Raw genomic sequence first — 25,430 nt, 5'->3', positions numbered from 1 at the left:
GATATAATGGTAAATTGAACATGCATAGCTCAAGTTTAGCATTATCAATGCATGTATGGCTGAAGGCTTTGTGGCACTCACGTGTTCTCCAAGCACAGGTCTTCGTCTGGGACTTTGTACCAACTTGCCCAGCAGGAAACTTCTGTAGTGCCGTAAAGATTACAGATGTGTGTGCCATTGCCTGCCTGCCTCCAGCTTTTGAGAAGATTTAGAGATGGAAATGGCTCTCCTCCAAAAGCCAATAACCTCAGGGATGAATTTGCACTAAGCACCTCCTCCTGAAGGACACGCCTTCCAAAGCGCCTCACAAGAGTGGGAGTAGCCTGAAATATTATTAAAAAAATTATATTACTTTAGTATTGAACAGTACTATATGTTGTGTATGTCAACTTGGACTTATAATGACACCTAATGGTGTGGAGGCAGTATGGCATAAAAGTTTTTGGTTTCCAATAACAAAAAAAAAAGTTATTCATTTCATAGGCACCCATAATTAATTTATTCTACTACTTAAATTGTCCAATAACAAACAAAGGGGTTATCGAAATAAAGTGAGTAGTATTGGAAGTCATGTGATTTCAACATGGCCACCCCCATGAGGAGACCCACTAAATGTAAAAAAAAAAAAACTGGGTACTGATATAACTAAAGTCTTGTCAATGTACATGATTTTAAACACTTAAAGTCAGCATGTAACAAAAGTTGCAATGATCTTTTCAATCATATCATGTATATTCAAGTGGCACGGCTTCTAGAGCAAGAAAAAAATGTAAGGCGGGAAATGGTAATTGATTGGATTGTTGTGGTTTGCCATTTCTGTGAGTGAGAGGTTGTCTTGCCCTCATGCCAGTATTATTCATAATATTCCTTCATCAGAAATATTTTTGCAAGAGGGAGGGAAGTTACTTAGTTAACGAAAATTGCATAAATAAAAAAGAAAGAAAGAAAGATGTGCATTGATAAATAAATCATTACATAAAAATTTCATGGTGACTCAACATTTTGAGTATAAAAACTATTTCATGAGTAAAAAAACAACTGAGACCCTTTAAAATAAAATTATTCTGAGTGATGCAAAACATGTTAAAAATACTGAAAACAAATTATTGGGGCATGAAGATAAATTAACATATGTCAAAAGAACACACTCATTATCTCTATAATCTGCATAATGCACAAATTTCAGCTGACTACTTCCACTTCCAATGTCTCAACCTCAGAATATACACATTCATGAGAAGATAAATGGAGAGATAAAGTCATTTGATTATTAAAATCTCCAATTAAAGGCTGTCAAAAACAGAAACTCTTGACTGATGCAGTGAGGAATAAAGTCACTTGCCTGTAAGACTGTTGTTGTGTTTCGTTTAAACAGCACATGAGCAAGTCTGCGTGGCATCTTTTTAACAGCGGAGGGGACAATTAAGAGACATGCTCCGGTAGACAGGGCCAAAAACACCTCCACCACAGAGGGGTCAAAGGTTAACGGGGAGGACAGGAACACAACATCTTCTGCCGTCATCTTAAAGACCGATCTATTGAGAAAGTATATAAACCATCCATTATCTCACAACCTTTATGAACACTTGGGTCAGTTGTAACAAAGGCTATATCTCAGTAACTATAAGGTTATTAGTCAAACGTCTAATTCCACAAATGTGTGTTTTCTCTAGCACTGGTTTTGCATGTTGGTTTCAAACACATGTACTTTAATTTATTTTATATAAATGATATTCTCTAAAGTGATTTTTCAGTATATTTTTGCTATAGCTGAAAGGTAAACAAATGAACATATTAAAACCACACTGGCCACATTCAGGTAAAAATCTACTATATAATGAAATTGAAGGCAGATTTTAAACAGAAGTCCAATGTGTTCTTACCGTAGATGTATAATATTAGGCATTATACACCTGTGTGGGACCTTCACTATTTTTGGGAGCCCTGTAGTTCCGGATGTGTGCAAAACATAAGCCAAAGGCTCCCTCTGCTGGATGTTTTTGGTCATAGAAGAGCTAGGCTGATCGGACATGTGAATGTTTGCGTCCTGCTCACTTTGTATTTTTATTAAAGTGAGCCTATGTGAGGAGAATGTTGCACATATTTCCAGGGAAAGCAGGCTGGAAAATCCACTCTGGAATTGCTGTTGGTAACGAAACTTGCCATTAGTAAAAACAATATATCTTTATTATTAATATAACTAATATCATATAATACAATAATAAACCCACATTAAGTAGTTCGTTTTGTATCAAGCTGAAGTTCAGTCTGCACTTGTTCATCATTCTCATGGTGCACAGAGGTGGTGATGCAGGATCAAGTGCTATATATGCAGCAGGAAGCTGCAGAATACTGTTCAGAGACGGGTACATTTGAATTATATGCATTGAACTATAAAACATTTGTTTAGTCTAATCATATATAGAATGACCATATACTGTCTGTAACTACAATAAATCGTACCCAATAATCCAGACAGGAAGGAGGACATCAGCATGGCAGAATAACCCTATGATACCATCATGTGTCTGGGCAGAGACGCGCAAGTGTCCAGTTAAATCATTTGCGAGGGACATAACTTCATCATATGTCAAAGAGACGCGCGCTGCGATGCTGCTGTCGAACGCGACAGCTGTTTTATCGCCATGTTCAAGCGCCGCCGCGTGCACCAACTCATGAAGGAATTTCGCTGTCATAGCTGAGCGAAAATTATGTTAAGTCATAATTTGAGAAATTGCGCCCTATATTATATTCCCGTCTGTTTATATGGGCTCCTGTTTAGCAAACTAGCCATAACCAATTCGTGAATCTTTTGAGTCGAATGCTCGTTGAACCGGTACTGAACAAATCGTTCACAACTTCGGTCCAAACGGTTCTCGAACATCTCATTGAACAAAAAAAAACGATTATTTTTTAGACAATATATGTAATTGTATGTGCAATGCAACGCAATTACGCTATGGCGTAAAAAACTAGTTTGTATCTGCTTTTTGAAATTAACTGCTCGAAAGAACCGATTCGTAGAGATGACTCGGACAGCCCATTTGACAAACTCGCGCTTTAAAATGACGTTTTAGTGTTGCTTGAAATAACGTCCAATCACTGTTCGAATATTTTACTCGGCGAGAAATTTGAAAGTACTGGCGACTGGCGGGCCAAAATACTAGTTTATGTTGGTCAAATAAATTTTGTTTGCAATACATTTAGTTGATGCAACATGTCTGCAAAACCTTTATCTGCAGATGAATTTAGGAGAAATGACGATGAGTTCAGATACAAGATGGAAGCTATTTTTCAGAAGGTAACGTTAGTGTTAATTTAAACGAATGTGTAATATAAAGTTCATGTATTGGCATATGTCAATAAAAAAATATTCATAACATCTGTAGCGACTCATATGAAGTAACGTTTTCCTTAAAAGAACATGTTTATCACGTCCTTTCTAGTATTCCAGTCTAAATGATCCTGGAATAGACGTCTGTCTGAAAACAATGACCTGCATGACTGCAAGAGGTAAAATATCGAACATAAAAACTGATGTTGTTTCTCCTCACTAGATGATTATAAAGTTATAAACACAAATGTTGTTGTCTTTTTACCTAAACTTTCAAATTTGTTTCTGAGTTTGTGATATTAACGTTATATCTACAGGTCCTGTGCCCATTGACAGTGCAGAGGGAGAACGTGAGTTGGAAGAATTAAAAGTAAGAGTCGACAAAATGTATAAGTTTATTATTATTATTATTATTATTATGATGTAGCCCAGATGTCTCTAGATTTGAACCATAGTTCCATTTGGATAAGGTAACGTTTCTTTTCTATTATTCAGACTCGAGTTAAAGCAGACTATTCCATGAGGGGTAAGAAACAAACAAAAAATCTAGTATGCCATATATCCTCAATTTTCATGTTTAATCGTTTCATCATGTTGTATTTTATAGAGTCTGACTCTGAGGACCATGACAATGATCAGGTAGTAAATAGAAATATTCTATAAAAGCTCAAAAATGGCTTCTTATTGCCAAATGTTGTATCATTTTATTAGGAGTGTAAATCATGCATTTCATCACAATACAAATCGATTCCCTCCAACGATATTATATTTAGCAGTACCTCAAAACATGTTGCCATACACTTATGATATGATTGGATATAGATTTTGGATGTCTATGGTTGATATACTTTTACAATATAATGTGCCTATTTTACACAACCAGTTACATTTTTACAAATGCAACCAAAATATAACTTGAACAAACTGTGGTCTGTAACCAAATTTGGACATTCATAAGATATAGGAAAATAAATATCTTTTGATGATAACTCCTCATTGACTTGTGCAATGAGATAAACAATGAAAACGGATGAGAAAGTCTTCCGATACATAATATTGTTAGTAATTTGATCAATGCATCAATCCATATCGATGTATTGCTACACCCCTACATTTTATGGAGCTTGTACAACCTGAACACAGACCAGCAGTCTGGTGTAGTATAACTTTAAGTTTTTTATTTCAGATGGATGTGTCAGGGGTCACTGAGGATGATCTTAATGGCTCTGGTCAAAAGGAGAACAGCGTAAACCTGTGTAAGAAATGAGTATATAACACTTAAGACACAAACAAATAGGCGTAACCCTACAATTTAGTACAAAATAAACATTTCAGTTAGTATTTCTGTGCTATAAAATATTTACAGTATGAACTACACTGTTTATTGCTTCAATAAATGAATCTAATGGCGCTTTTCCACTGCACAGTACCAGCTCGCCTTGGCTCGCCTCACCTCGACTCGACTCGCCTCTGTTTGGTTTTCCACTGTGTAAAAGTTGTACCAGTACCTGCTTCCAGGTACTTTTTTTCGTATCACCTCCGGCGAGGTTCTAAGCGAGCTGAGGCGATACTAAAACGTGACGTGACACACGGGAGACTGCTGATTGGTCAGCGAGAATCGTCACTATTCGCACGCGCCAGACGGAGTATCCTGAATAACCGTTTATATACTGTCTATGTGAATAACCCCGGCATTTTTAAATAGTTTTGCCAGAGATTGCGTGATATACCCATTACTAATATTATGTAAAACAGCATACACTCGATTTCCTCCATTGTCCTGTGTGTGTGGGTAGCGGGTGTGTGTCGCGTCGCTATGACGACCACCAGGTACTATTGTGGAAGTACTATGCAATGGAAAACGGAGCGAAACGCGAGCCGAGACGAGCTGAGACGAGCTGAGTCGAGTCGAGCTGGTACTGGCAATGGAAAAGCGCCATTAGAGTAGTTCTTATCTGATATCAAAATCATGTCTCAATGATTATCTTCTAGGGCACGGAGGTCTGAATAACACATCTTATGGTTCTCTATGGGATGAGCTGTCTCAGCCTAAGGAGGAGGATGAAGAACTAGAGAAAACGCTGAGCAGCCATGGCAGTACCCTTCTGGATGTCTATCCCAGCATGCTCAACCAGATCGGCAAAGCATATCGGCGACAGCATGTGACCGACACGGCGAGGGCTGTGGTGCAGAAGTATCGCCGCAAACACTGGCAAGCCGGCCCGACGCACCACAACTCATCCTTTAGGAACGGACACAACTGCACTCTAAACGAAACAACAGATATCTCATTTACCAATCAAAGTCCAGTTCAAAGAAACATAAGCAACTGTTTCAAGGGCAGCGACAAACTTCAAAACTTGCTCAAGAACGAACCAAAGTCTTCACCTCTCAAAAATTCATCCTATGAGGCCAGTGCCTGTTTTTACTCACCCAGGAGGAACAGTGCAGATCTGAGCGGTGTGATGGATGAGGCTCCATGGACTGATTTGCATTTAACCAGGAAGCCAGAGCAGAATACTGCTCTGGTGATTGACTTGTCCACACCCCCATATTCTGCTTCTCCCTCATTTAGTGACCAATCTCCAAATCTGGACCAAACCTATGATGTTGGACCAACATCTCATGCTGTTCCAGCCTCGAATGTCTTTACTTCTCCACGACGAAGCAAAGCAGGTCCGTCTATTATTGACCAGAGAGGAATGTCAATTATCTCCCAGACCTTCTCATTGGACAAAGACTGCATCAGGGACCGCCTACACTCTCCTGTCTCCTCTCCGCAGCGTGGTCTCATTGGTGTTTTATCTTCTAGTGGGAAAAGTAGCTTCAGACCCAGTGTGCTGAACATGGAAAAACAATTAAACTCAACAGCAAGTCCAAAGCAAAGATCTCCTGTCCACCACCTAGCCCATACTGAGGCCCTCAGATCTCCTTATGGTGCCAAACATGTGGTGTTGTCGTCACCCCGACAGCACGTTTACGACCGTGCTGACCGAAGTTTATCTAAAGCGGAGAAACCGTTCCATTTTACACCATCCAAACGGCAACGATCTCTTTCTGGCCCGCAGTCCACATACTCATTCAATGAACCGCAGATTGACGCTGAGTTCAGAAAGCTGTATCACCACTTCATCTGTCGTGGGACTTCATCACCGTGCCCTTCCTCACACTGTCACCTCTGCGAGAGACACTCAAAGGAGACGTTTCAAAGCCCCAGCTTTGCCTCCTCCAGCATGTCTGCTCTCGCATTGACACCTCTGAGGACCAAGCTCAAGAAACGGCAGCGTCAGCCCGAAGTGGAAGAGTCACTCAGATTCAAACGCTTCAGAGAGAGTCGTTCCCCACTTAAGCATCTCCAGCTGACAGACAGATGTGTGAACTCTGGCATGTCAGAGCTTACTGAAGACAAACTCACCTGGGATAGAGCCGTCCTGCTGCAGTGCCCCAGTCCGCAGTTCCTCAGAGGCACTGGAAACCTCAGAAGAATCAGGGAGGCCAAATTAAGAATGCAAATAAACCAACGTGCTTTGTCTTGGGTAAGAGCATTATTGGATTGACTATTATTTCTATAATTTGTTTTCACACTCACTCACTCACTCACTCACTCACTCACTCACTCACTCACTCACTCACTCACTCACTCACTCACTCACTCTCTCACACACACACACACACACACACACACACACACACACACACACACACTAATATAGTATTTATGTTTGAATTACCAGACGCGTCTAATTTGCTTTATTTCAGTTAGTTGGCATTCAAGGCAACATTTCTAAATAATTTTAATATTTCAAATAACAAATTCTCAACCTTGATAAGAAATGATTCATGAATGCCACATCAGCATATTGTAATGATTTCTGAAGGATCATGTGACACTAAATACTGGAGTAATAGCTGCTGAAAATATTAATAATTTATTAATGCTGTAAAACATTGATTTTTCCACTTCCTTTGCAGAGAGATGCCCCAAGCGATATCCATCCAGTGGAGGGTTTGTAGCCATATTTTCATGTCTTACAAATACTTGCTCTGCATCATTATGGCGTCCTTATCTTTCTTATAGATATCCCAAATTGTTCACTCGTTAAATCATCCTTTACTTTGCTTCAGCAGCTGTGTCCCCCATGAGACCATTTAATCAGGGTACCGCCTCACTCTCTCCGAGGTAATTCCAGCACAATCACATCCAAGAAATAAGATCAATGAATTACTTAGAGCTTTCATATGAAGTTTATATATTAGTTCATAAATATTTTTTTTAGGGACGTATCTATATTACATTTCTGTCTGAAACACTTTATGTTATGGCTGGTGTTCAAATATTTACATTATTTTATCAATAGAAAATGTAATCATATTAAATGCTATATATAGTGAATTAAGGGATTACAACATTATTTAAAAAAAAATGTGAAAAATGAAAATGAATTAATAAATATTACATCTAACAATGTTATCACTGTTTTTAAAATAAATTAGCTTTGAGTGTAAAAATAAAAGCAATGAGCATGTACAATTACATATCAAATAGATTAAAAATCTCAGTTCTGGCCGATAACAATATTGTGCATCCCTAACATTTTCTTAGTTATTTCTGACATATGCAGATTTTGTTGTTTTGTTCTCTGAGAAAAAGATCAGAGAACAGTAATTAATGTTTTCTTCAGTCTCTCTAGGAGGCGACTGCAGTATGGACTTCTGCAGTGATGACCCTTACTGTGTGCGTCCCACAAAATGCATTTCCCCATGTGGGATAAGCAACACTTACTCCAGTGAAGAAAGCAGGAGATGACATGAAGTCACATTGTAAACACTGCTTGAAATTCAACAGTCCTGTTTTAAATATGTATGTACTTTTAACCCTGTTTGTTACATTGTTGTTGTGTAAATATCTTTCCATCACTTTGAAAGACCATTGTGTTTCAATATTAACTATTTTATTAGGAAAAACAGTGTTTCTTTTTTAATAATATTGTCCAATTACATATGCATTGACGGTTTGTTGGTCTGAAAATAATTCAAATGTTTTGTTCATACTTTTTAATAAACAAATGTGCGTTTCATATACAGAGTTTCATTTTGTACATGTCTTGAGGACCAACAGAGAAGCAGGATAATCTGTTTCTTTAAGAAGCAGGACTGTTAAAGTTTACATTAATTCAAAACTCGGTCAGTGTGAGAACAAAGTTCACAAGTTTACATGGTTACTGAATTTTTTAAAATACAAAATAGTGTTTTGATAGATAATAATCTGTCTTAACCAAACTAGTGGTTTGAAATTTGACAGCACCAGAAATGCATTTAAAGGAATTATTGAGAATTGAAAATAAATGTTTTATTTTAGTTCTAATACAGTATTGGCCTACCTTTTTTTTAATGACATTTACAACGGCAACAAATGTTAAGGCAGCACATTTCCATAAAAAAAAAAAAAAAAAAAGACATTTATGTGAAGTACAGTTCAGAGAGCTGAAATTCACCACTCCAGCTCCACAGGGTATTTTCCTGTGAGACAGGCTGTGCAGTGGCCATATTTAGTAGCCTTAGTGCTTGAGCTGATCCTCTCATCTTTCCCATGTGACTCTATCCCCCTCTGAACAGCAGATAGCAGGCCCTCAACTGACAGGTAACGGACACTTGTAGCACCTGTTCACAACAATTAAAGCACATAATTATAAAAAAAACATTTGAGATGGGAAAGTCTGTGTACTTGTATACAAAACCTTAGCAATTAAGTCAATCTCTGCCCCCTTACTTACCAATATAGCTTGCTATGTCCTGAAACTCTGGTTTGTTAGCAATTAGCTCCTCTTTGGTAGGAATGTTGATGCCCATGTAGCATGGGAACCGGATTGGAGGTGATGCGACACGAATGTGGACCTGTAAGGTGTCATGTAACAAAGACATTGTCGGTAAAAAAAACAAAAACGGCAGCAAACATGCAGTACTGATTCAAAAACATTTTACCTCTGTTGCGCCTGCTTCCTTCAGCAGTTTAATAATAGGGGAGATGGTGTTGCCCCTCACGATGGAATCATCGATAAGCACCACTCGTTTTCCAGCAAAGTTGTCAGTCAATGCCCCAAACTTCTTGGCCACTCCAAGTTGACGCAGGCGAGTGTTTGGTTGAATGAACGTTCTGCCCACGTAGCGGTTCTTACACAGAACCTCTACATACGGAAGGCCAGACTAAAAGACAGAATGTAAAACTTTATAATGTCCCTGCGTGAACCAATGAAGCATTAAACCATGTGTACAGCTCCTCATTACTCACTTGCTGTGCGTATCCTAACGCTGCAGGTGTAGCTGATTCTGGAACAGTGCTGACTACATCAGCATCAGTGGGCGCCTCAATGGCCAACTCCCGTCCACAGCGCTTCCTCACTGTATATACCATCTGACCTGTTACACCAAAAAAAAAGTGCTTATTTCACCTAGTACTATATACTACCATTTAAAAGGTTGGAGTAGGTATGATTTTTTGGGATGTTTTTTTTAAATAAATCTCTTATGCTCACAAAGGCTGCATTTATTTGATAAAAAAAAAACTTAAAGTCCCATAACACACTGCTCAATCTGACTGTCCGTGAGCGGGAATACAAAAATGCGCAAGTAGGATATTTTGTTCTTCCTTCCTTCACTTCTTTCTCTCTCTTTCTTTCTTTCTTTCTTTCTTTCTTTCTTTCTTTCTTACTAATCTTTCTTACAAATATTTATTTTCTTTCTTTCTAACTAATCTTTCTTTCTAACTAATATTTTTTCTTTCTTTCTTTTTCTTTCTAACTTATCTTTCTTTCTTTCTTTCTAACTAATTCTTTCCTTCTTTCTTTCTCTTACTAATCTTTCTTTCTTTCTAACTAATCTATCTTTCTTTCTAACTACTTATTCTTTCTTTCTTTCTTTCTAACTAATCTTTCGGTCAAAATTGAAACTACTTTAAACTTCTTCAAAATCTCATGTCTGGCTTTCTCAAGCCAACTTAAAGTTTGTCTCAACAAACTTTTTTTTTCTCGTTTCACTTCAGCTTATAAATAAACCAGGAGATCTGGGTGCAGGAAGCATGGAGAAAGAGTGTACTGTTCATTTACATATACTTCCAACATTGTAACAATACAAAGCTGGTTGAAAATGCGTGAACTTGCCCTTTAATTTGTCCTCTGATCCCAAACTTTGGAAAAGTAGTTTTTACCACATATTACTGTTATATCTCAATCCTACCCATCACTCAAAACATAAGAACGACTGTAAACATTATGAACTTGCCTTCAAATATGGAGTCTGGCCTTGCAAAGTAAACATACTCAAATATGCAGAAAGCAGGAGGGTCTCCTTCAGGTCGTGGCACAACACTCAATGTCTTTAATCCATTTTTAGAGATCTGGACAATCTCTCCAGGCTGTACTTCACGATAATACCTGACAACAGAAAAATGGAAAACTGTACACAAGCAAACAACCTGATCAAATATACAGTAGCTATGTGGGCTTAGGGGTGGAAGGAACTCCCTTAAAAAGAAATTGTATAGATAATCAATAGCCAAAGTTAAAAAAATAAAATAAAACGTTTCCCTACTTTAATTACACCAAAAGCAGAAATCAAATCAAACAGAGTGCTTCCTTTGAAATGATGTGAACATACTTGGCTCCAATGGACTGGAAGCTACAGGACTCAGATGAGACCACCCAGCCTTCTGTGTCTGCTTCTCCAGCACCTAAAGAAAATAAAATGCCGTTAATAAAGGCATTTGAAGGGACATTTGCTGAAAGTCTGTCTGATATTTCTGCTGCTCAGCAGGTCAGTTTAGGGAAGCAAGTAAGTTTGAGTAAGAGACTCGGCCAGTTGTCGACGGGAGACGCGAAGAGCTAGAGTATAACAATTATTAAGTGTCGATTGGAAGACGCCAGATTTATTTATTAAGTGTCGATTTGTAGACGCTAGATATTTATTAAGTGTCGATTTGTAGACGCTAGAATGTTAGGTTTAGGGAAAAAATCCTTTACAACATCCCTTAATAGGAAGAAAAAAAATACTATGGAAGGCAATGGGGTCCATCAACTGTCTGGTTACCGACATTCTTCATTCGTGTTCAGCAGAAGAAAGAAATTCATACAGGTTTGAAACAACTTGAGGGTGAGTAAATGACGACATCATTTTCATTTTTAAGTGAACTATTTCTTTAAGCGATTACATTTTGCAAACTAACTGATAATTTGACAGATAATTATTTATCATGAGAGCTTAGTCACACCAAAATGACATTACATTATATCTGTACTGATAGTTGTGACAATATATAATCATCCCTTTGTATCTGTTGCAGTTTGAATCCGTTCATGTTGGCTTCATAAGTTGATTACCATTTGTAGCATGTTTTACCTTTTCTAGTTGAGTGTGTACATCTATTTACAGACTAAGACTTCAATAGCTGTCCTTTTATAGTGTCTTCTAGGGCTGTGCGATTTGGGTTTCAGAAACGATCTGAAAACAGGGCTTTAAGTGTAAAATACCGAACTTGTCCTTTAAAAAGGAACCCTTTAACAACAACCGGTTTATAAGCACTTCTCATTCCGAGTATGGGAAGATTGTTGCCGCATGTTACGTTCCCAAATGCATAATATATGCGACCCAAATTCAGAGCAGATACAGAGATGTCTTCACCTCCAACCCTTTCCCTCACTGAGAATAACTCTTTTGGTCTGTACACACCTGAGCTGTGCAGTTTGGATATGGGCACTAGACGTCCAATAGAAAGAGGCCTATTTCCATAGGGGTCTCTCACAGCATAGATCACATCTTTATACATCACTAGCAGTGAGTATGAAGTAGGTGTCTCTGTCATCAGGTTCTTTATACTGACAAACACAAACAAACATACAAAAATACATTAAAAAAAAGTCTACAGAAAAGGACTTAATTTTTGCAATTAGTAAGACAGACAGGGTTTAACGAACAGTGACCCAATCAGATGTTGCAGTGATGAGGATGGACTTGCATAACTTACCGAGCAACCCAATCAGGAGTGTCAAGCTCCTCCATGGGTGGAGTCAAAGCAAGGAGCTGGGTGATTAGTTCACTGTCTGAGCTGGTGGAGAGACCAACACCATGGCGCATAACCTACATCACACAAACACCTTGTATCAAATAGAAGAAAAAATATATATAACCCCACCCTTCCACTGAAATTGTATCCCTAAAGAGCCGGCGGACACACTATACTTTTTGTTCCATTGGCTTTCATACGCATGTGAAGACAAGAAACACAAGCTAATGCAAATTTTCCAAAGTTTGAAAAACGGCCCTAGTATATCATGTTGCGACCTGAATTAAAATAATCTAAACTTTAAATCTGAAGGATTGCAGTGGAGTAGATTGCACATTTTAACATTTTGGATTTAATAAATTGTCTAATAATTTTTATTTTATTTTAAAAGACACCGCAGTGTGTGTGACGTCATATTATGGCCATTGCGGTGTCCTAATAATTTTTGCTTGCTCAAAGTCTAGTCTAGTGCAACCGCCGCTTAAGAATCAAAGCCCACCTTCTTGCGCAGCGCGGAGGCATTGACCAGTTCTCCATTGTGTGCCACTGCAATCTTGCCATGCAGCGTGTCTACCACAAAAGGCTGGCAATTCTGCAGCTCTGAGATGCCTGTGGTTGAGTAACGTGTGTGTCCGATGCCTAGGTTAACATTGCGCAGTTTCAGCAAATCCTCTGGTTTAAAAGCTGTATTCACTAAGCCCATGCCCTGTGAGAGAGAGAGAGAGAGACAAGCAATTATGTCAGGCATGTCTAATCTTGCATTCACTGCTGTATGTTGATATGTGTTGTCCCATGGAAGAGGAAGAAATCATGTTTTAAGTGATCAGTAGATGTTGTGCATATCAAAATGCTGTGTTATTCTTATGCTACCTTCAGGGTGGTGTATGTTGGTGGGTTTGCTCCATTACTCGTGACAATTCCAGCACTCTCCTGGCCTCTATTTAACAAAGCGGATTGTAAAATATTGTTATTTTCACATTAATGATCTACAAGAAATTATGCAGATTCAGCAACTGTCTTACTCAGCAAGGACACATCAAAATAATCTAAATTTAAAGTACAAGAAATGTATAATGTAACAAAAGATTTAGATTTAAATAAATGCTATTCTATTGAACTTTCCACCCTTTAAAATAATCCTGAAATGTGAAAATGAGAAATGTTTCACAAATATATTAAGCAGCACAACTGTTTTCAACATTAATAATGTTTAATAATGTTTCTTGAGCACCAAATCCACATATTAGAATGATTTCTGAAGCATCATGTGACACTGAAGACTGGAGTAATGATAATGAAAATGTATTTATTTAATGCTTAAATTAGCCAGGCTTGAAAACGCGTGCAAATAATCAACTTTCGTGACCATGAGGCACTGGCCCCGGGACAGTGACAGTTCATTCAACTGTCCGAAACGTCTTTCAAGCTGAAAGCCGCACCTGCATGTTCAGCACAACGCGCAATGTAATGAGGATGGCATCTAGTGGAGAAGACTGGTAATAATATTAACGTCTATCAGATTTCATGTTCAATTATAAATACATAGGGAAAAAAATATCGATTTGTGGCTTTTGAGAATCGATTTCGAATCGACCGGATTTTAAAAAAACAATTAATCGAAAAATCTATTACGGTTTAGACTACATGATTTTAAACATTTCTAAAAGTAATAGTTATTTATTTATTTATTTATGTGCTAAACATTTTTAAATAAAGAAAAAAATTACTTTAATATAAAGAAAGTGTAGATATAGTGACACACTGATGGTATTTGTTAAAGTGATATTACATGTAGTGAACCATTAGAAAACATGTCTTTGCAAGACTAGTCTGGAGAATCGTGTCCCTCCCATTCTTCCCTTTCTCCCAGCATTTTACACAAACAAAATCAAGCCAAATCTGTTTCTAGGATTGAATGACTGCACAGTGCGTGTAACTAAAGCAGATAAAACTGGTTTATGTGAAACGGTTAGCCAGAGAATGAGAAAGAGGGGGAGAAAGAGGGGGAGGGGAGGGGAGAGGGAGAGGGAATGAGAGAGAGTAAGAGAGAAAGCGAGACTGAAAGCATGAGGGGAAAGCATATACAGTTTATCCCAAAGATGTGACCGAATAACCATAAACGACATTTAAATCAGGCATGCAACCAAACGCCTTTGAGCCTTTTCCACGTGTCTTTTTGAGGAAGATCGACACAGCAAGTGCAACTCATTTGCCAAGCCACTTCTCACATTTCCTCCCCGCCCCTCCCCCACCACACACACAGCTTAAGCCAGTCATGAGGCTGTACTCGGTCACGTGGCCGTTCCTAACTGGCTCAGTCGTCTGGTTGCCTTGGACACTGAGCTTAAAGTCAACAGGGAGGGGGAGCAGAGAGGATAAAGGCAGAAGCGAACAAACAGAAGCCATTTCTAGGCAAGCTTAGAAACATGGAGCCTGAAACAGACCAACAAAGACATACTGGGGAGGACAAGAGGCAGAGGGACACAGCTGGACACTGGAGAGGGGATGAAGTGAAAACTCTGCTTTCAGTGTGGAGGGAGAGACAAGCCTGGGAAGAAGAAGAGAGCAGGGCCAAGTATGAGGCCATCTCAAGCCGTCTAAGAGAGCTTGGGGTGTGTAGAGACTGGCTTGAATGCAAGGCCCAGAGTAGGAGCATGGCTCTTCCAGACTGGAGGCCTACACAGGCGGTCTACAAACGCTCTTCTGCAGATAGCAGGTCGCAGACCCAAAGGCCTTACGTGGCAGACGAAGAGCCGACTGCTGTCAGAAGAGAGGAGCCAGCTTCACTGACAGGTCTTCAGGAAGGTAATTCTCAAACAATAGCAAAACTAAAATCCTTTAACTACAATATTTTTGCCTAAAACACTCGGGTTAGAATTTAATATTTGCTTATAATTAGTTAATACAAAATAATAATAATAATATCCAGTAAAATAGTGGTTCACAACTAGGGGGCCTAAGGAAACTTCTAAGCCTCAAGATAACTTAGAATTATTTTAAATAAGACAAAGCAACTAATAAATAAATCAATAGGCCTACTTCTTTGAAGAACCCAGGTTCTCGCTGTCTTGAAAAACCTAAATATATATAGTAGCCTAAAAGAGTAATTTCAAGTCCTGGAAATGTCATTAATAAAATCTTAATGTATTAAAAGTTAGCAAAAACTCCATGGTAACTTATAATGAATATGCATTTTCTAGCTTTGTTGGGTTTAATTGGTTAGAAATTGTCAGTAAAAAATATTTTTAAAAACCCTTATCCAGTAAAGGGTTAAGGTTGCAACTGGAAAAGTCATTGGGCCAAATATAGTTGTGAAAAATGGGGGGCCTTGGAAGCAAATAGTTTGAGAATACCTGCTGTAAAACCTTTAATCTGAAAGGCCATTAGCTAATACTTGCACAAGCTAATTTATTTAAAAACCCACCTGGTGGCTCCATTCAGCTACATTGTTTATACTAAATATTCCTTTGCCAAATGTTGCCAAACCTGTTGTTAAGTGAGAGCCAATTTATTTCTAGGGCTGGAAGGAGGTAGACACTGGTCTGACAAGGAGGTTCGGGCTCTTCTCACGGTTTGGTCAGACAAGGAGGTTCACAAGCAGCTTCAACGCTCCCACAGAAACAAGGCCATTTTCCAGGAGATGGCACGGCGGCTGGAGTGCCAACACAGCGTGGTGCGTGACTGGAGACAGTGCCGCACTAAATACAAGAACATGAAATATGACTACAAAGTCAGCAAGAGTCAAGGCCGGCCAATAAGGTTCTTCGCTGAGCTTGATGCTATAATGCAGGGCAAAAACATTGAGGGTAGATTTGAGGAGGATGGGTCACCAAGGAACATACTAGACAGGGACCAGGTGGCCATGAGGCGTGAATCTGTCGAAGAACAGGTTATCAAGATTTATGATGGTAAGAATTTTAATTAATTGCAACAAAATAGTTCAGGTTCTCCATCTAGAAGTTGACTTTTTCCATCTTTATGCCCTTCTTTTAGATGAAAGTCTGACGGAGATGCAAACAATAATGAATGCCGCCACTCATCCACTGATGGCAAGAGAGACAGGTGAGTTCTGATAAAAATGCTAAATGCCGTTTCAACATCTTCAATTTCTCAAAAACCTCTAATTTCTTTTTCAGCGACGACAACAGCAGCAGCAGCAAACGAGATGAACATAATAACAGTGCATGATTCAGGCAGAAACTGGAGTGAAGAAGAGGTGGCCGCACTCCTTCAAATCTGGGCCGAAGAAGGGATTCAGCGACAGCTACAGGGTTCGACCAGAAACAAAGACATATTTGTGCAGATTTCACGCAGGCTTCTTCAGCAGGGTGTGGAAAGGGACTGGAAACAGTGTCGCACGAAGTACAAAAACCTGAAATACCTCTACCGTTCTCTTCAGAGAGGAAAAGCCGACATCGGAGATCCTCGCCGTGTCATGAGGTTTTACGAACAGCTGGATTCCCTTTTGTCCAAGCCTCCTAGAAGTCGACTGAATTACGCTGAGTTTTCTGACACAAATCATTTACTGAGGAACTCTAGGATGTTTACTCCTGCATTTGAGGAACACTCCATGGGTGGACTTCCACATGAGAACAATGACAGTGTTGCAGTTAGATATGACCAGCTGCCCATTGATGAGGCCACATTGAGATCTCCTGCCATTTCTGCAAGAGTCTTTCAAAACCAGATTGAGACCGAAGGCATTTTAACAAGACCAGAGGAAGTGTCAAATGTTGAATTTGAGATTCCTGAAATTAATTCCACAATAGTAAGGCCTACTGGCAGCCCTCCAATAGAATATGAACAGCATCTCTCATCTGACTCCATCTCTGCTGTTATTTATGACGACAGTCATAATTACAGAAGGATCCCAGGTATTACAACAAATTATACCAGTGGTTCTCAACTGGTTTAGCATCAGATATCAAGTGGCGACCATAAGCACGACCAAATTGGTATATCGTATAAGAGGAAACTAAATTAAACAAAATAAAGAAAAATAAATATTTTTGATTTTTGAGACAATAATTCACTGTTGTGACAGACACAAACACAATTATCCTTCTTGAACCCTTATTTAATGTAGTCGAAGTACATTTTTATTTTACCTGGCAAAGTTTTGTTCATGTTTTTTGAAAATAAGGGCATGTTTTTTGGATGACGCAATCGGTCCCATGTTGGCACTTCTGCATTTTCTGCCAAGTGACATGAATTTGTACCACGGCTTTGTGTTTGAAACAGTTTGATCAAACACAAAGCCTTCAATGTCAACAACAAAAGATATGGGAAGCATTTGCCTCATTTTAAGCCTTTTTATTTTTTTGCTATCCTAATTACACAGTTTTCTTTCCCTGCTGTTAGAAACCCAATCAGACAATTGTTTGGTCGCGGCTCACCGGTTGAGAACCACTGAATTCTACCACACAAAATACTTCATTTCAAATTAACATGATGTTACTCTCATTTGCATTTTCTCAATATGTGTGCATATATTTGCAATATAGACAGCAGCGACCCATCATACACAAGAGGAGAGCATGTGTCGGCTACCAAAGGGAGAAAGAGGAAAGCTGCAGACGAAGGTTTTTCACTATATTCTCCTCACAGACATTGTCAAAGTTGTGAGCAATGAGCAGAGTTAGGTGTGAGTCAATCTTGTGACTTCAGTTTGACTAATCTAATAGAATCAAGATTGGGAATTAGAACGCACTGATAAGGATACATAGCATTTCATAAATGAAAATGTGATTTAATTTAATTTATACACAACATAACAGTGGGAATGCAAACAATCCTGAACTCATTTGGAACCAGGATGGAACCAAGAGTAATTATAGCCTAATAAATTATTATATATCGACGATTACTGTAAATATATTTATTATGAAATTCATCAGTATTATCACTTTCTTTGACAAAAGTAGCATAAAAAGAAAAGGTCAGTGAACAAACACGTTCTTTGACCAATGTAACAGTGTTAACATTATCTTATGTGTATTTAGGGGATCGTTTGCTTTGTAAACAGTTTCATCAGAGCACTGATGATGGAGAAAGCAGCACAGACTGGTCGGAGAATATAGACTTCCAATGCAAAGAAGAGGAGGATCAATACATTCCGATCATGGAGATAACCTCTGTCTGTTCAATGGCATCCAATGCAATCCCATCTGAACAATCGGTGAGACGCAGGACAATAGAAGTCTATTGATCTGTGATTTTACTGCGTAGCTGCAGGGTATTGAAAATCGTCATGTTGACTGAGCTATATCAGCATTTAGAAATCATTATATCAGTAAGAAAACAAGATCAGGCAATTGCAAAAGTTGCAATTATGCATCTACATGACAAAGCACTAAATTACAGTGGTCAACATTTGAAGTGGATCAAACAAGTTCATCAAAGTTGTCCTAAGACAAGAACAGGTAGGCTATGGTTCAAAATGTATGCATAACTTTGATGAAAAGTTTTGGTCCACTTCAAATGTTGACTACTGTAGTTTGTAGGCTATATTATATGTGAAACAAGAGATTCATTTAATTCAGTGTTTTCAACCTGGGAACCACAGGCAAATCCCTGCATGTTATAGGATACTTTATGTGCTTTATTTAAAAGAAGAAGAAGAAAATCATATCAGTCTTGCTGGTCTTAGCTGGTTTAAGATGGTTTTCCATGAACCCTAAACCCCCTTTAAAATGCAACAGAACAGCCAGGCCAGATTAGAAACATAGGCTAGATTATGCAATATATTTTCAGCAGGAATTATCTTATTTTGTTCCATAGTAAGAGTAAAATACCCCCAAGTCACATAAAAAGGGAGCAGCTAGCCTAATTAACAGCAGCACACTTACCTGTGCTGTAAAGCAACAAGTCCAAGTGTCAAAATCTGCGCGACCTCCAGTTGCGTTGGCCATTCCCCCGCTGCTACACAGCCGAACACCCCGCATTCCTCTCCAATGCCCGACGCCTCAAACTCCATGTCCTCCTCTCTGAATAGAGCTGGCTGGGTTTGTACTGGTGGCTAGCGTGTATTTCCACGCTGGCTGGCTTTCGTCTCTCAAACCACGTGTTTGTTTCCTCAAACAGCGGAACATGCGGCAGCGCAGAGGATTTGGCAACACAAATGCTCAAATGAACAAAACACAAGATTTTAAGTCCAAAGTTAGAGCAACTGGACAATAAAAAGTTTAGCAAAGCAACTTTTGTCAAATCAATAGAATGTTCAAAGTCGTAGAGATAAATTGTGAAAAAATGCGCTCAATGCCTTGCGTAAACTCCAATGTAGTTTGCAAAGATGCATCAGAACGAATGTTTGCTCCTAAACAATATCAATGGATACGTTTTTTTCTTTTGTCTTTCAAAGTATGCAGATTAAGAATGTTCCCACGTGGTGAGGATGGCATTACTCTGATTGGTTTTTATGAATCGCCTGAGTGTCGTAACGCGTTGCTCTTGTGAAAATAAATGAGTTGAGTTGAGTCTCGCGTCTCTTCGACATAGCCTACATCATATCAGCCTTCCTCTGAAGTTCAGGTAGTTATTAAAACGTTTGCCTGAAACCCAGCGACACAGAATAATCAAGTTTCTAACCATTATTTTGCAGGAAAAACGACGCTCAACAACAATGTCGAACACAGCAGGTAAGTTTGGAATCATTCGTCTGCTTGAATATTTCTGGTGTTGTTCACATAAGGGTTGTTCACCATGTTTTTCCCGCTGTGCAGTTGCGCAGTGAATACAAATTCACCCACATGGCATTACTCAATAGACATATTGTTAAGGTCTTTTGTTTTCTGATTTGTTATTAATACGAATAAGTAACACTTCTAGATGAGTAAATGTGGTACTATAAGTATTTTCAGCTAAGATAAATCAGAATATGGGTCAATTTATGGTTCTGCATTAAGTAGAAATCTTTTAAAAGTTTAAAACAACTTTTTTTTTTAAATACACAAATTATATGATGACTGTAAAATGTCATTATGTAACCATCAAAAAACAACTATTAAATAAATGTAAATACTTTTTTAAAAATCCCAAAGCATACCCTTTTTAAAATAAAATATGAATTTGAGTTCTTATAAATCAAGACGTTTTCTTAAGGTTTATCAAATTCACCTTAACAAAACAAGTTTTTTTTTATTAAAAGGTCAAATATGTGACTTTAAAAAAAGAGGCCCTAAAGATGTCATCTGTTTTAGTTTTTCTTGTCACATGACAAAAAAAATGGGTTCCTTCATGTCAGTTCTGTCACACTGGTTTTGGTTTTTGGCGTACACATTTTTTCAATAAATATTGTTTTGAAACTTAATTACTTTTATTATTATTATTATTATTGCTGTTAAGAAAAAGATTGACTAAATTCATTTTTTTCAAGAGCAAAAAAAGCAGCAAAATCTTAAATTCACATACATTGGAATCAATTAATGTGTATTATTGCCTTGGTTTTTTATGTTTAGAACCGAAACTAGGTCAAAAACTGAACGAGGGTAAGACCAAGCAGATCTTTGAGCTTGTGGGTGAGCCAGGTCATGTTCTGGTCCAGTCTAAAGACCAGATCACAGCGGGCAATGCGGTTCGGAAGGATCAGATGGAGGGAAAAGCCGCCATTGCCAACAAGACCACCAGCTGTGTGTTCAAACTTTTACAGGATGCTGGTGAGATTTCCTTTCTGTTGACTTGATTAAATGAAAACCAATTATAGAAAACATTTGGCAACCTGGTTAATTTATTTGTCACAAACAATATTCATTCAAAAAATCTAGTTGAAGATCTTCATGAGGTAGCCCTAATTTCAAAGTTGCCAGAGGTCTCTAAAAGTAATTTACTTTTAAAATAGTTCCCACAACCTCAGCAATTTTAGTGAATTAAAGTTAGTGTTCACCATGTGCAGCTTTTGATGAAGGTTTTACTGTGGGGAAATAACTGCCTTGTGACAGCCATGCTTCCTTTAATTATTCTCCATTACAATATGCATGCTGTGTCTAGGCTATTAAGACTGCTGTCCCGGTTTCACAGTGTGAAGCACGTGTCTTTTGCCAGTCATGCCTCTTCTCTGCAGAGTCTGTCAGTATATCACTGCACTCTGCTTGAAAATGCTGTTAATGTACTAGACCAGTCATCGTGAATCACTTTCTATCAGGGCTTAAGACGGCATTTGTCAGGCAGCATTCTGAGACTGCGTTTGTGGCGTCCCGATGTGAGATGATACCCATTGAGTGGGTCTGCAGGCGCATAGCCACAGGCTCCTTCCTCAAACGCAATCCTGGGGTCAAAGAGGGCTACCGCTTCACTCCTCTAAAAATGGAAATGTTCTTTAAGGTGAGGTTCTGTTAATCAGAAATAAAGTTGAGAAGGCTTTTAATCGATCACATTTAAATGTAATGCCATGCAATTTAAAATTTTTCCCACCTATTGATCACCCGCTTACTTCCATTATACTTCATTCAGGATGACGCCAATAATGACCCTCAATGGTCAGAAGAGCAGCTGTTGGCGGCTGGGTTTGAGCTGGCAGGTCTGACTATTGGTCGCTGTGAGGTGGACATCATGAGCAAAAGCACGGTGGCCATTTTTGAAGTCCTGGAGAAGGCTTGGGCCACACAGGACTGCACGCTGGTGGATATGAAAGTAAGAAATCTGGCGTAGAGAAGTCCACACTACAACTCTAACGACTCTCAGAACGATTTTATCCCATCTGATGAACGATAAGCCAATCAGAATCCCTCCTACTTTAAATAGCTTAAGTGTTTAAGGCAGCAGACACCATAAATCAAGCGTATCGTTTGTTCTGGCAGGTCATGTTAGTCACACTCTCATCAGCTGACTCTCAGCTGATCCACATCTACCTATAGGATATGACGCCTATCACTGTAATCATATATAAGCTCCTTCAGTATTATCAGCAGCAATCGCGTTCTCAGGAGCGAATTACCCTCCTCCCTCCCCAGCTCCTCTCGTCCAGTCAGTGTGGCATTCTGATTCCCCTTTAATCAGACTAAATTCTTGAATTGTTGTACATTAGTATCTTGAATTAATGATATCTGCAATACATTTATGTTGGTTCTGTTCTGTTTACTCTGTTTATTGCTGCTCTCATCCATGCTAGGCTGCATGGATGCGCAGGGAGTTCTTGCCCAGAACAGAACCATACCGCCAATCCAAGACTATATGCTAATGGTCAATCGTATTTGATGATAGTGGTCCTGACAGAACTGCAGTGCATGCTTATAATAAACAGAACATTATCATCTGTTGGTGTGGATGCTGATATAATTATTGTTATAGCTATCTTTGTGGTATATTATCCTTGGTTTGAACAGGCTCCTAATTATTTTTGTATTTTTGTGGTAATTGCTTCTTACAGTAGAGGTTTAATGCCCATAATCTGTCATTTTAGATAGAATTCGGTGTAAATGTGATCACTAAAGAGATTGTGCTGGCTGATGTGATTGACAACGACTCATGGAGGCTCTGGCCAGCTGGGGATCGCAGCCAGCAGAAAGACAAACAGGTAAATAGCCAAGCACCATGATGTGTTTAAAAACTATATACCTCAGGCATGAAATTAATTTATGCTACTTCTTTACTAGAGTAAAACTAGAAGCCACTAAGAGTTTAGTATTAATCCGGTGAAGGATAACCTTCTGCAATGATGATCATGATCTTTCCTGAGAGAACTGACTAACCTGTGGCAAGACCTATATGAGTATGGCAGATAAACACTGTTCTCTGTGTAGGTTTACCGGGACCTGAAAGAAGTCACTCCTGAGGCCATGCAGATGGTGAAGAGGAACTTTGAGTGGGTCGCAGAGCGAGTCAAGGTACCATTATTTACAAAAAAATTATGTTTTTGATGTGTTTGTTTACCTTGTAAACAAATAAAAATATAACTGGATCTAGGGTAAAAATGACATAATTATCTCTGGTGACATGCTGGATTTTTCCAATCAAATAGTCCATTTAGTCCTTCCCCACCCCCTCAAGCTTGCATTTATCGGCCTCCTTTTTTAAGTGCAATGTCCATATCTAAAAATCCAATCAACAACGAATGCTTAGAACCAAGTCTCCGCCCTAATCGTTTTCTTTTGATCATTTGTTACGCTCAGATCAATTACGCTCAATTTCTTTTACTGCATCTAGAAGCTGAACGCTAACTCTGTGACCTTTGGCTATTTACTTAGTTCCCCCTAGTTCAGGCGGTCATCCCTCTTAACTTCACTCTTCCTCCAATAAAAGTCTTTCACAACATCTAAATGTCTGAATGAACCTTACCCCCTTTCCTTATTAAACTTTTCATAGATGAAACTTTAGATGCGATTTCTAATTGAGAGAGTATTACATGGTTGAGTTCCCGATAATGTTTGGAGTATTCTAACTGAAGCATTAGTTGACTAATGCGAATCTGATTCTGTGTGTGCTTCTAGCTGCTCCTGGAGTCACAGGCGAGAGGAAGGGTAGTAGTTCTGATGGGCTCTACCTCAGATGTGGCTCACTGTGAGAAGATCCGTAAGGCTTGTGGTTCCTATGGCATTCCCTGCTACCTTAGAGTCAGCTCTGCCCATAAAGGCCCTGATGAGACACTCCGCATCAAAGCTGAATATGAGGGTATGACCAAACACAACATTGTCATTTGATCTATTAAGAACAGAACAAGCATGCCCTTTCTGCAGACTTTTTTTCTCATGGCTTTTTTCATTGCCAAAATGACCCTTACCCTATTTGAAATAGTTTTTAATAGCTGTTTAAAACATAACATGTTTTAAACCTAATATTTTAATCCAGAACACTTTAGTATAGTGAGGTTATTGCTTAATATAATAACTAATTTAATTGATCAATGTTTTTCTCCTCAGGGGATGGAGTTCCCACCATCTTTGTAGCTGTGGCAGGCAGAAGTAATGGCTTGGGTCCTGTGATGTCAGGAAACACTGCGTATCCAGTTATTAACTGTCCTCCAATTACCCCTGACTGGGGTGCTCAGGACATCTGGTCATCTCTTCGCATGCCTAGCGGTACTGATTTAAATGTCATTAATTATTGTCTGTCACTTTATCCGTGATATGATTATCTGTATTGTAATTGGTGAGTGGACACTACTACAGACATGCATGGGGTCTGATAAAAAAAAAAAAAATTGTATAGTGTCTCTCATACTCACAAAGGTTGCTCTTATTTGATCAAGATGCAGTAAAAACAGCAATATTGTAAAACATAACAATTTAAAATAACTTTTCTAATTTAATATCTTTTTAAAAGTATGTAATTTACTCCTGTGATGGCAAAGCTGAATTTTCAGCATCATTACTCCAGTCTTCAGTGTCACATGATCCTTCAGAAATCCTGATTTGCTGCTCAAGAAGCATTTCTTATTATCAATGTTGAAACCAATTGTGTTGCTTAATTTTGTGGAAACCATGATATTTTTTTTAAGGATTATTAGATGACAAAAAAGTTCAAAAGAACAGAATTTATTTGAAATAGAACTCTTTTGTTTTGTTACATTATAAATGTCTTTACTGGCATTTTTAATGGTGAATAAAAGTATTAGTTTCTTAAAACCAAACTTTTTAATGGTAGTTAAACAACTGTGCAGCTGAATTGTACGCAATGCTAAACATTTTCTCATTCTCACTCTTTCAGGTCTGGGCTGCTCCACTGTTCTTTCTCCTGAAGCTGCTGCTCAGTTCGCAGCTCAGATCCTAGGTCTAAATGACCATTTGATCTGGGCCAGACTTCGGGCATCCATGCTGAACACCTGGGTCTCCCTGAAACAAGCTGACAAGAAGCTGCAAGAGTGCAGCCTGTAATCGATCAGCATTTTCATTCCCTCCAAACACTTTGTACATTTCGCTTACATTTGTGTACACACCAGTCATTGCCTATAAACAAGCCTATGTGAAATGCTGACCTAGAGCTTATTTGCAATAATACCATTTCAGGTGTACATTACATCAATAAACATTCCTCTGTTACATTTGTCTTGGTGATTTGTTCTTCTCAGCAAACAAATAAAATTATATGTATATATACCACACCGGTTTG

At 38.6% G+C, this 25,430-nt stretch overlaps 4 protein-coding genes across 8 annotated transcripts in view; 2 read left to right on the top strand and 2 right to left on the bottom strand.

Moving 5' to 3' along the window:
* aasdh (aminoadipate-semialdehyde dehydrogenase) overlaps positions 1 to 3,022 on the bottom strand; it is a 9,311-nt gene extending 6,289 nt beyond the window's left edge. Inside the window, exons 1-5 of one of the 2 annotated variants that reach the window (XR_013794428.1) lie at positions 2,464 to 3,020; positions 2,232 to 2,352; positions 1,884 to 2,143; positions 1,343 to 1,535; positions 82 to 323 (exon numbers count right to left, since the gene is read on the bottom strand). Coding sequence is in view for 1 of the 2 variants with exons in the window: in XM_079584381.1 (XP_079440507.1) it covers positions 82 to 323; positions 1,343 to 1,535; positions 1,884 to 2,143; positions 2,232 to 2,352; positions 2,464 to 2,696 (1,049 nt within the window). In the remaining variant the exon portion in view is untranslated. Of the gene's footprint in view, positions 1 to 81; positions 324 to 1,342; positions 1,536 to 1,883; positions 2,144 to 2,231; positions 2,353 to 2,463 lie in introns of both variants that reach the window. The other variant, XM_079584381.1, reaches the window with a different exon arrangement.
* LOC306983747 (uncharacterized protein) lies at positions 2,816 to 8,415 on the top strand. Of its 3 annotated transcripts, none has more exons than XM_079584397.1 (10): positions 2,816 to 3,301; positions 3,447 to 3,513; positions 3,652 to 3,704; positions 3,830 to 3,860; positions 3,942 to 3,973; positions 4,521 to 4,590; positions 5,327 to 6,870; positions 7,307 to 7,340; positions 7,463 to 7,514; positions 8,017 to 8,415. In XM_079584397.1, exons 1-10 carry the CDS (start codon positions 3,218 to 3,220, stop codon positions 8,054 to 8,056), a joined length of 2,007 nt encoding a protein of 668 aa, XP_079440523.1. In that variant the 5' UTR covers positions 2,816 to 3,217; the 3' UTR covers positions 8,057 to 8,415. The 3 variants fall into 3 exon arrangements, with proteins under 3 accessions (XP_079440523.1, XP_079440524.1, XP_079440522.1); XM_079584396.1 differs by having other exon boundaries at positions 3,076 to 3,301; positions 7,460 to 7,514; positions 8,017 to 8,411; XM_079584398.1 differs by lacking the exon at positions 3,942 to 3,973 and having other exon boundaries at positions 3,830 to 3,883.
* Positions 8,382 to 20,137, bottom strand: ppat (phosphoribosyl pyrophosphate amidotransferase). The gene is made up of 12 exons (XM_079584407.1): positions 19,977 to 20,137; positions 19,238 to 19,512; positions 13,260 to 13,326; positions 12,889 to 13,095; positions 12,351 to 12,463; positions 12,056 to 12,201; positions 10,988 to 11,060; positions 10,613 to 10,764; positions 9,624 to 9,751; positions 9,317 to 9,538; positions 9,109 to 9,229; positions 8,382 to 8,995 (listed from the first exon to the last, which is right to left on the bottom strand). Exons 2-12 carry the CDS (start codon positions 19,363 to 19,365, stop codon positions 8,826 to 8,828), a joined length of 1,527 nt encoding a protein of 508 aa, XP_079440533.1. The 5' UTR covers positions 19,366 to 19,512; positions 19,977 to 20,137; the 3' UTR covers positions 8,382 to 8,825.
* Positions 14,683 to 25,430, top strand: paics (phosphoribosylaminoimidazole carboxylase, phosphoribosylaminoimidazole succinocarboxamide synthetase). 2 transcript variants are annotated; one of them, XM_079584382.1, is made up of 15 exons: positions 14,683 to 15,194; positions 15,908 to 16,297; positions 16,383 to 16,451; positions 16,526 to 17,263; positions 17,894 to 17,971; positions 18,392 to 18,567; positions 19,990 to 20,026; positions 20,846 to 21,043; positions 21,529 to 21,707; positions 21,837 to 22,016; positions 22,786 to 22,899; positions 23,126 to 23,209; positions 23,813 to 23,993; positions 24,242 to 24,400; positions 25,029 to 25,429. In XM_079584382.1, the coding sequence occupies exons 1-15, from the start codon at positions 14,816 to 14,818 to the stop codon at positions 25,193 to 25,195; spliced, it is 3,129 nt and encodes a 1,042-aa protein (XP_079440508.1). In that variant the 5' UTR covers positions 14,683 to 14,815; the 3' UTR covers positions 25,196 to 25,429. The 2 variants fall into 2 exon arrangements, with proteins under 2 accessions (XP_079440508.1, XP_079440509.1); XM_079584383.1 differs by lacking the exons at positions 14,683 to 15,194; positions 15,908 to 16,297; positions 16,383 to 16,451; ... (1 more) ...; positions 17,894 to 17,971; positions 18,392 to 18,567 and adding an exon at positions 19,423 to 19,919 and having other exon boundaries at positions 25,029 to 25,430.

The sequence above is a fragment of the Phoxinus phoxinus genome (genome assembly GCF_949152265.1).
Source record: "Phoxinus phoxinus genome assembly, chromosome: 16".
NCBI lineage: Eukaryota > Metazoa > Chordata > Actinopteri > Cypriniformes > Leuciscidae > Phoxinus > Phoxinus phoxinus.
The sequence above is the reverse complement of the archived record's forward strand: the minus strand, read 5'-3'. Positions and strand labels throughout refer to the sequence as shown.